The 11,246-nt window shown below is 40.5% G+C and overlaps 1 protein-coding gene across 2 annotated transcripts in view; it reads left to right on the plus strand.

Moving 5' to 3' along the window:
* The window catches only part of GRIP1 (glutamate receptor interacting protein 1), a 278,909-nt gene extending 267,995 nt beyond the window's left edge, over positions 1 to 10,914 (plus strand). Inside the window, exons 21-25 of one of the 2 annotated variants that reach the window (XM_063133916.1) lie at positions 3,202 to 3,304; positions 3,457 to 3,501; positions 6,264 to 6,497; positions 9,305 to 9,451; positions 10,229 to 10,914. In XM_063133916.1, the coding sequence (XP_062989986.1) occupies positions 3,202 to 3,304; positions 3,457 to 3,501; positions 6,264 to 6,497; positions 9,305 to 9,451; positions 10,229 to 10,465 (766 nt within the window). In that variant the 3' untranslated portion in view covers positions 10,466 to 10,914. The remainder of the gene's footprint in view (positions 1 to 3,201; positions 3,305 to 3,456; positions 3,502 to 6,263; positions 6,498 to 9,304; positions 9,452 to 10,228) is intronic. The other variant, XM_063133915.1, reaches the window with a different exon arrangement.
* The last annotated feature ends 332 nt before the right edge of the window (positions 10,915 to 11,246 follow it).

Consider the following 11,246-nt stretch of genomic DNA (forward strand, 5'->3'; position numbering starts at 1 on the left):
AGGGACCAAACACTTTTATTCTTCACACAACACACTACCATAAGGGTCCACACATAAAGGTAAACACATAAGAGGTTTGGGGGGGAAACACGGACAAAGGAATGACACACTTCGGACAGCAGGGACTAATACCTCACCCTCACCCTGTTACACACTCAGACCAATTGGATTCGCACTCACTCCCCACTAACCACCCACCAGCCGTAACTGCATCAAGGTCCCTTGCCCACTTGTACCCAAACCTAATCTAAAACAATACAAACACTTAGCACTGCGACTCAACCTCTTGTTGCTCACTTCAACTCGGCTTCACGTCACTCGAACTAACTCCCTCAGCAGCCATGTGGGACTTCCACCAGCCAGCTAGCCCGGCCTGGATGCTCTTACTCATCATGCACTCACCGGACTCCTAACACCCATAGGAAAGAGGCCAGACCCTTGGGTGTCCAAGCTTTTTATCTCTTTCTGGGACTCCCTTGTCACCAGACCCACCCTGACCAATAGAAACCCCTTAGCAACCCACACCTCACCCAAAGGGAGGGGAGAATGCTCCCAGACATTGCACAGCTGCAACTTGTTACTCTCCCCCCGGTACCAGCCCGGGGAGGCGTTATCAGATGCCAGGCACTTCTCGCACAGCGCAGCCTTGGCATTTCACTTGCTACTCCCTTTTCGGACACAAAGAAACCCCTCTCCCTCTCCCCGGGACAAAGCAAAGCTGTTCTCTTGAAGGGACCATGGGCCCAGCCCATGACAGTCAGTACTTGGAATTAAAGCAGGTGTTCACAGGATCACTGGGATTTACTTTTATTTAGTGTATTTAAAAATATTTCATAGAATTATAGAATAGTAGAGTTGGGAGGGGCCTATAAGGCCATCGAGTCCAACTCCCTGCTCAATGCAGGAATCCACCTCAAAGCATCCCTTTCTATACCATCTGTCGTCTGCAACTTAATCCAGGTGGTTTACAATGATAAAAACTGCAATACAATGATAATTTATGACTTACAGCACAATCCTATGCCTGTTTAAGGCAGAAGGAAGTCCTACAACTCCCAGCATACCTCAGTCAGCTTGGCTGGATGGGGTATGCTGGGAGTTGTAGGACTTCCTTCTGTCTAAACAGGCATAGGATTGCACCTTAAAATAATCATCTATATCATAAAACCAATGGCCATGAATTAAAAAAAAATCAAAGATTGGATGTCATAGATCAACAAATGCCAAGTTTTCAACATTTTCCCAAACTGTAACAGTGTCTACACATGTTTTATTTTGGGGAAGGACATTCCAGGGAGTGGGTGCCACCCCATAAAAGGCACCCTTCCTTGTTGTACAACCAGGGGGCAACAACAACAAGCCTCTGATGATGATCATAGTGGTTAGGCAGATCTAACTATATGTTTGACCTGCAACATTTTCCTGTCTCCAATGGCTTGTCTGGGCAATATTCTAAGCCATGGTTAGGCCACTAACCCTTTTGCAGCAAATGGTTAGTGTTTAAACTGTGTTTATGTAGCCACCATGGTTAAGGAATGGGTCACACAACATGCTAAGTCATGGTTCACATGACACACTAAGCCATAATTAGCTCAAAATGATTAACCACCATGGCTTAGCGTGTCATCTGAACAGGGTCATAGTCTGTGCTTCCTTATCCTGGTTGAGGAGTACTAAGTGCCCAAAATACCCTCAGGAAACATCCATGAATTGATAGCACAGAAATCACACAATGGCCATTGTGTTTTGAAGTGCATTTAAGGGCGGATTAGAATAGCCAATGTGTGAGTCCCCGTGAACAGTCTGGAAAATCAGGTGCTGTAGCAATACTGAAGTTAAGATGGTATTGACTTGATCAGCAATCTTACTAGGAGACTGTTAGGAGCTCAGATAAGAGCTGGATATATGTATAAGAATGTTCTTTTTTGAAAGATTAATAATGTCTGTTAGTGGCTGTGAGAAATCTTCAGATAAACTCATGGGTGCAGACTATTAGAATGTGGCATAGAAATAAAGTTCTGATTAATACTTCCATTAATATGGAATAAAGGAACTGGGGGGATTCCACTTTGTTTACCGTACAGTTTGTGACTAATTCTATATTATCTGATTTGTGAGAATATGCCTTAAATGTGAGTGGCATTAATAATTGTAAGAACTGAAGATTTGGAATTTCTTCCAATTTTATTAACATGAACAATTGATCTTGCATCTTCCTTCACAAATGTGCCTGCATTTGTCACTTCACAATTTGTAGCAGCTGCTAAGCATGAACCAGCAATGAAGACAGCTGCGATAAATGCCAGCCAGGGGAAAGGGATTGGCTGAGAGGAGGATCACAACTGCTTTTTGGAGAGCTTATAATGGTGCATTAGTGTTATTCCTTTTATATTTCATGCTTGTCCAATGTTGGGTGCTACTAATGGTTGGAACCATTTCTTTAAAAAGTGCAAATATTTTATCCCTGAACACTTTCCTCCCTATGTTTTTCAGTGTGAAAGTTTTCAAAAACAAATGAAAATTTCAATAAAGTTCACTAACAGGCCTCTTGTAAATTCTGCTGTCAGTTAATCCACAACCCTGTGCATTCAACAATTGTTCTCACATTCATTCTTCACAAACACTGCCCTGTTTAGCTTTCGTTCTGCCCACACCTAACATTGGGGTGCAGAACCTCAGGAAGGGGGCTCCTGGGATTTCTGAGGTGCCCCCCCACCCCTCCTCATGGTCCCACCCATTTCCCCCAGCCATGAACAGTTTGGTGGTTTCCTGACTCTTCTACAGGTTAACTAGGGTGACTTTTACCAGGTGCTGCAGGCATACAAAGGACACCTGCTGAAATCTCCTTTTCTATGCAGCTGTTAAAGATACAGGAGCCCTGTCCTCCTTTCCATAGCATCACCCGATGCTGCGGCAGTTTCCCACTCCTCCACTGCCTTCTTGAAGGCTGAAATGCTTACTGGCAGCAAGAGCTTGAAGTGAACACATGCTGGTATTTTGGCTCCACCCCTTTTGCCCCACCCACCCCTAGAATGCAGCTCTGGGAAGCTTTTCTGACAGCCCTCGGGCTTTCAGGAAGCCCTGCACTCCTGCTTTAACACTCCAGTATTGTTGCTACTTGTTGCGTTAACAAAGCTATTCCTGTGATGTTCATTGCCGTGTTGTCTTTGCAATTAAGCAAGCCTTTCTCTATGAATCCAGCTTCACAGGTGCCCCTGAGGCTGACCAGGAGGAAAATTTCTGGTCTCAAGCACTGGAGGATTTGGAGACCTGTGGACAGTCAGGAATTCTGAGGGAATTAGAGGTAGAAGCAATCTTAATCCTGTCATAATTTACCAGTTTCTTTTTCAATTAACACTCATATTTTTTTTCTGGGTTTGTTTTTTCCTCCTTTTTTTCTCTAAGTTTGCATTAATCTCACAAATTCATTTTAAAGCTTTAACCCCCTTTCCACAGGACAAGGCTGACAGGCGTCTGTGTTTGAGAAACATGACTCTCTTGGTACCTACCCTTTATGTTTATACTTTTTGCTTGTGCAGCTGCCTTCCCTGACCCCCCTTCCCCTAATCAAGCTGTTTTCTTTCATGGAACTGCTGCTGAAATGATACAAATATGTGTGCGCAAAAGCTTCTCCTGTGGTACTGCGGGCTGCACCTGTTTGCAGGTTTATTTTGCCTTAGCAGCAGCACATCCCATTCTCTTCCAGCTGCTTTTACAAAAGGTTTTCTTGGCATGTGTCTCTTGCAATAGAACAAATCTGAATTAAGGGGAACATAAACGAAAAGCAAACATCTACACATTTTTAAAATTGGATTCACCTGGTGAACCAAGATAACTGCCAAAGATTTGTATATGCAATTACTTTTTTCACATTGCAACCTGATGTTAATCGCAGTTATGAACTCCACGGTAACTTCACACTGGGAAGAGTAACTAGACATCTCTCTCTTTTTTAAAAAGTTGCTTGTATGTTCCTTAATAATAGCAAAAATGAATATACTTACAGTTTTAATGCCTCAGAAGGGTGAGTCCTCAAGAATTTTCTTTTATGTTCTTTTAAATTCCCTGCATTGCAAAACTGGCAGAGTATCATTCTCATTTTTATGTCACATTGAAGTCCCTGAGCAACCAACCACAAGGAATGTGAATGGCATAACCGGGTAAAACTCATGCAGCTCAAGTTGATTGCATAGCCTCGGATTTATGGCTTCCGTTTTGCATGTCTGTTTACTTTTATGTGAATCTGATGTATAATTGCCATTCAGAGGAACTTAGGAAAGCAATGCCATGTCAGCTTGGGTTTAGTTCCATCTAAGGCATGGTACCTCAGGCTTCTCTTATGGATTTCCTTCTTGAGCTCAGCACAGCAAATGGATATGGAAATAGATAACAAGACCAAATGTTTCAGTGGGTTCATAATTCTTCAATTTAAGGATGACGTGGTTTTTTTAAAGTGAAACATTAATTAGGCATGCAAGACCCTCATTATACTTCGCTGTCTTGTCTGCACCTCTGTGAGCAGGAAGCAACTGTGCAAATTACATTGTGGAAATAGAACCCTTGTTCCCCATCAATCTAACCTTCCTTGTGACCCTCTAAGTACTCTTTTCTTTTATATTCTTATTTTAATTTCACAAGAATTAGGAAATAAATGTTCAAAAGCTACGAGTCAAGAACTAAAAAGAGAAGCTACACCCTTTCACATTATTAAAACAAAAAGTTAAAATCCCAAAGTGGCTTGTTTGTATATTGAATTCCCCTGCCTATATTAAGAAGCTGCCTTATGACAAGTCAGAGCAGAGGTCCATCTAGCCCAGGATTGTCCGCAAGTAGACTCCATGTTGATCAGCAGCAGCTTTCCATGGTTTCACACAGGGAATTTGATCTAGATTTAGGCATATTCAAAGTAGAGTCATTGAAATCGTTATGACTTCAGTTAGTCATGACTAACTCAAGTCCTATTGATTTCAATGGCTCTACTCTGAATAGGTCTAAATCTGGCTCCAACCCATGGGTCTTTCCCAGCCTTACTTGGAAATGCTGGGGGTTGAACATGGGACTTTTTAAATATGTGGTCAGCTACTAAGCGATGGCTTTTCCCCATAGATTGACTAATCTTCATGGAAAACAAATTTATATTTCAAAAGAAACCGCTTCTTTCATTCTAGCTTCCTCCCTTCCCAAATGACGGTTCCAATGTGAGATTCAAGTGTTTGAACGGAACCGGTTCGGCAATGGCCTTTTAGTAAAGATGGAAGCAAGTAAAACACCACAATTATAGGATGCTTTCAATAATTACTGTGTGAGGGAGGAAGTGGATTAATGGATGAACTTCTATTGCATACTGCATCTTTTGTTTTCAGAGTGTTGTCACATAATGCAAATTAATTTCCTCGTTCACTAAGAATACATCTGGTGCCATGGCTTTTCCCACTTTCCAATATGGAGTTTGGTTGTTATGTTTTCTTTCTTCAAGTCTTTTTTTCCTTCTTATTAGGAGGGACATTAATACTACCAGTTCTACAGCTAAGCCCCAAGCCTGTTGTTGGCATTACAGCTGAGCCCCAAGCCTGCAGTATGTCATAGAAAGGAAAACTCACATTTCACGTTATCTGGATAATATCATATTTTATAAACCTATTGTGAGGTATTCCACTAGTTATGGCCACTTTTTAGTTATTAAAGTCTCTGTTTTAATAGCAAGGCATATTATTTCTGGAGGGAGTAAAACTAGCCAGAACAGTGTTCACTCAACAGAAGATTCGGCTATTGGGCGGTATAAAAATATAATAAATAAATGAAATAAATAAAATAAATAAGATGTAAAGCTATACTTCAGGTTATATGCAAACTTTCATTATATTAATTAGGCTAAACTAATTCTGTAGATGCTAGTGTGTGTTTTTTAAGAACCCTTTCTATAAAACCCTTTCAATTAGTCAGGAAAGATTTCTGCCATTTAGTTCCATTCTTCTGACTGTCTGACATAACAGCTGTGTCCTAACATTGCAGCTCAGGATTTATAGTGGTTTTAATATTTCTTTGGCAGTTTGGATAAAAATGTCATCCGATAACCTTTTGTCCAATAGTTTTTTAAAGGACTCCCAGTCAAATGGTCCATCTACCCTCCAGCCATTTGCTGTGCTCTGAAATGACTGTTTTGGCAATGACAACAGAATAAAGAATGCTGCCGTTTCTTATGAACTAATAATCTTCTGTTTTTACTGTTACGTATTATAAAAACCTGTTTATTAATGCTGCAGGCAACCATTATGTCAGGGAGTACAATGAGTCTGAACCATGACAATCCACAGCATCGCAGCCATCTGGGAAGACAAGCCAGCTTTCAGGAAAGAAGCACTTCAAGGCCGCATTACAGCCAGACTACCCGTAGCAATACGTTGCCTTCGGATGTGGGCAGAAAGTCTATAGCTCTGCGGAAAATGAAGCAAGAGATGAAAGAAATTATGTCTCCAACTCCTGTGGAGTTACACAAGGTGAGCGTCTGTGCTTCTTGGCCATATGGTTTTGCAGTGAGTGTAGCATGAAGAAGCTCATTACCTCCTCAGATGGTTCAAAAAATGAAAGGTCAGGGCTGCTTATGGCCTTGTTTACAAGCTCGATAATGATGTATTCTTAGTGAATGAGGAAATGTAATCAAGCCCATATCTGCTCTTCGCACACTAGTCATTGTCCTTTTGCAATGCATCTCTGCCATAGGTTGAACAGTTATACAATTGACCATTCACCAATCCAAAATGTGCTTGATAGGAAACAGATTTGATTTCCAGCAAGATCTGCCCATTACAAAATCAGGGATCGTTGGCTTTTCTTCAGTAATTTTCCCAAGATTTTATTCTCTTCATTTTTAAGGTAACAGTTGAGGCATTCCTTTTCCTTAAGGAATTGTTAACGCCTGTTTGTTGCAGAAAGAACACCAAATTTCTATCAGTTAAAAGTATTTATTTTGAGTGAGGCAGAGCAGTATCAACAAATACACACACCGCTTTTTATTGATAACATGCCTGTTTCAAGATGATGGCACGGAATTGCTTTCAAAGAACAGAAATACAAAAGGTTTGGATATTTCTTGCTTGATACATACCTCTTAAGAGTAGAAAACGGAAAGACGGAGGTTGTGACATACAGTAAATAGGGATGGTGTGTAAAGTATAAATTTCACCGGCTACATTAAAAGAAGAAAAAGGGAATAATCTTTTAGAAAAGGGAGCTAAAGGAGGAATCGGGTTTGGTGGCAGGTTTTTCAACAAAAGCAGGGTGGGCCATATGTGATAATGGATTGTGGGTTGAGGACCACATTCCGGTAGTGGGCCCTGGGTTGTGATGGAAGCGACCAAGGCTAATACCCCTCCATTGTCTCATGCACACACAGAGAGACGATTCAGTCAAACACCCAATTTCTCCTTCCCCACCACCACTCATCTCAACACACAGGAATGGGAGCTTAAAACCTTCCCTCCCTGCTTGCGGAGAACTGATTATGCCTCCTCACTGCTCAGCTACTTGGTGTTGGGAGCAGCTGAGGGGCCTGCCAATCAGTGCACTCCTCATCTTTTACCAGACCTTATCAGCCCTCCTTAGAAAGCTAATCATGCCAGCTCCCTTCCTGATAGGCAGAGTTCTTACCTTTTTTAAAGGAGTTCCACATGTGGACTTGAGCAAAACTGAAGGCTAGATAACTTAATTTTGTTTCAAAAGATTTCTACTATTTTTGTTTTGTTTTTATTGGTGATCATCAAAGTGGCTTACAAACTAAGAATTTGACAATATAAAATAGATTACAGAGTTGCACATCAAATTAAGAGCACTGGGAGCAACAACAAAAATTATACTCAACAACAGAATATTTGGGAGAATAGGGAAGCATCCACAGGCTTTTAGCCCAGGATACAACTCTAAAAAAAATTGCTTGGAGCAGTATTTTAAGGTATTTCTGCTAACGTCCAGTTAGAATAATCTGAAGAAATATTTTCTGCATAATCAAGTTATTTTCAATTAAATTTAATTCCAGATCTTCACTGTCTGGAAAAGGGCAGGTCTTTTTTTCTGTAGCACACTGTCAGCTCACGAGTGATGAGGTATGCTCCAGCAGGCTGCTTCAGCAAATCTAATCCCTACACTCCGTGTATGCAGGGATCCTCTTGTCAAAATATAAGCTCTGTGCATTTCAAATGAAGACTAAAATGCTTCTATATCAGTGTAACTCTGGCCACTAAAATCCAACATGAATAATAATGTTTTAAAGCACTTCTAGAGGTAATTAGGTAAGTCACTAGGTGAGAAGGCAACAGCCAGGAATGTCTGATTATGGGCCTTAGTTATGGAGGATATAGTTAGAATGCTCATGATTAGCTACCCACCACACAGGCAAGGAAGCGCTGAGATAAATGCTATTCACGTAAGGGATGTGTGTATTTTTACCATCAAATGGTAAATTGAGGATCTCTCAATTCTAAAGTATTTGACTTTTATGTTATTGTTGCCTATTGAAGGAAAGGCTTATCAATGGCTACTAGTCATGCCTGATACTGGAGCTATATACATAGGTCTTCCAGTATTGGGAAATATGGTTCTTTATGCCAATACTGGGACCATTGGACAGTCTAGTATAGTTGTATTCATGTCCTGCTTGTAGGTTTCCCCTGGGTGTCTGGTTGGCCACTGAACCAATGGAATGCTGGACTAGCTAGGTCTTTGGTCTGATCCAGTATGGTTCTTATGTTTTTACACTTCTGCAGAGCCCTTGCAATTGTAAGGTATCCTGACATCAAAATTATTACTAAGAGCAAAGTATCCAAGAGTCCTTTTTAAAACTGTTTACAGGATGTGAATTGACAATGGTATTGCAGGTTAGTTTAATGCCTGCACATGTAGCCTCCTCCTTTCTTGGCACACTGCAGTAAGCCAACAAGTTTTCAGTTAACCATTGTTTCCTATAATGTCTGGACTGGGCAACAATGGTTATGGAATTCAAAGCAAGCCAAGATTTTAAACTTGTTCCAAACCTGGTAACCACTATTTCTGGTTCAGATGGTTAATTTGTTAGTTTATTGCAGTGCACCAAAGGAAAGAGTTGTGCATATCGCTGTTTATTAAGCGAAGTATGATCATCCAAATCGGGCCACAGCATAGTGTTTTTAGACTGCAAAGCAAGGCAGCGTAATCAGCTGCTCATTTCTTTAAAACTCAGTAATGCAAAAAAGGCATTTTTATTGGTAGAACTGAGTTTCCATACCCTTCGGAACGCCGTCACGAGAGATTATTTTCTCCTTCGCTTTCACAGGTAACTTTGTATAAGGATTCTGACATGGAAGACTTTGGGTTCAGTGTCTCAGATGGTTTACTGGAAAAAGGTGTGTATGTTAAAAACATTCGGCCAGCTGGACCTGGAGATGTGGGTGGTTTGAAGCCATATGACAGACTGCTACAGGTATGTTGAAACCTTGTATTATTGTAAACCAAACTAACATAGCAAATCCATCTGAATACAGAGTTTTTTGTTGTATGAAAAACACTAATGCAGTCAAGCTCAGCATTCTAATGTTAGTAGAAATCCTGTTCGAAGTATGTTGTGTAACCTGGGTTCAGCGCCCTCATTCACCTGCTCTGTGAATTAAATGAAGGGCACAGGGAACATATTGTCAAGGACACCCCCCCCCCCTTGAAATAAAGGACAACAGAATGTAAGCTCAAGGTACTCAGATAATTACTGGTCTTACAGAACTACAAACCTATGCTCACTGGCTTAATATAAAGTGCTATTGAACACAGCAGGCCGTAAATTCTGAGTAAACATACATTGGATCTATCTGCAAATTCTTAATTTTTACTGTTATTATTTACAGTTAAACATAGCTCTACCTTTTGCATGTTTCTTTCTTCAGTTCATGCTCTTTAAAATAAACTACTTTGATCCTAAAGTAAGAGAGGGCAGAATCCTATACTAACACTGTGCTCCTGTTCATTACGTTGCACCATCAGGACCCATCACTAGTGCAACAGAAACTCAGCACTGTGTAAAGGAACTCTTTACAAAGAAATGCCTGTTTCCTAGGCAGCCTTTCCCAACCTGGTGCCCTCCAGATTGTTGGACTGTAACTTCCATAATTCCCAAGTTGCAGTCACACACATCTAGAGGGTATCAATTAGACAGAATGTATTGGTTTTCTTTGTTGGCTTATCTAAAACAAAGATTTTTACCTTTCAGGTAAACCATGTTCGCACAAGAGACTTTGACTGCTGTCTAGTTGTGCCCCTCATAGCAGAGTCTGGTAATAAACTAGAACTCGTTATTAGTAGAAACCCTCTAGCCTCTCAAAAGGTGAGTTCAGAGCAACAGACTTTCTCAGCCGGGGAATGGAGTGATCAAAATAATGCCTTTCTTCAACAAAGCGGACACAACACTTGTTCAGAGATGAAACGGGAACCTACGAACACTTTATAGCCAAAAACTGTATTAGTGCAAGAGATTTTAAATGGTGCTAAATCCCTTTCAGACACTGGAGACACAGCTATTATGTGGCATTAAGAAGCACAGGGGAGTCTGATTATTTCTGAATGCTCATTATTTGCTACTTGCTTCCCAAACGGGAGTTTTGTCCTGTTCTTGTTTTCTATGACCACGAACAGTGCCATTCCAAACTGACCTTAAAATGCAAGAGAAAATTAATAGTGAAAACAGCTGAATAATTAGTGAAACATTTAAATGGAAGATGGCTCTTTCATTATTATTTTTTTAAAAATGGGTCCCCCCCCCCAACTTATGTCATTAGAAAATGGGGTTTGATTTTCAGAACTTAACTTATTCAAAGACAAGCTGATAATTGAGCAAAGGATTCTTAAAATATTTCTGCTGCACCCAGAAGATTACTGTATCATAGTAGTTGCTTTTTAGGGATCATTACTTTTGTTTCCTCTATTATGAAAGGAGGGGGGGGGGGGGAGAGGCAAAAACTACAATGTGGTTTTACAACTAATTTAGCAAAGGTGTACAAAGCAATCTGAAGTGCAAAAGGGTAAAGTTTACTGCCCTGCTGTAGTATGATTTTATTAGGAGTTATATTATTCCCTATGCAATGATGTACTGAACAGGATATGTCTTGCAGCCTGTATGGACTTCTGACTTTTAGGTATTTGGAACTTCTGATGAATTACTGGTTTTCAAAAAGCAAAACAAGTTTTAGTGATGTTGAAAATAAGCTTTTATAACAAACATTCAAGTAAGT

Source organism: Elgaria multicarinata, chromosome 9 (assembly GCF_023053635.1).
Source record: "Elgaria multicarinata webbii isolate HBS135686 ecotype San Diego chromosome 9, rElgMul1.1.pri, whole genome shotgun sequence".
NCBI classification, from domain to species: Eukaryota; Metazoa; Chordata; class Lepidosauria; order Squamata; family Anguidae; genus Elgaria; species Elgaria multicarinata.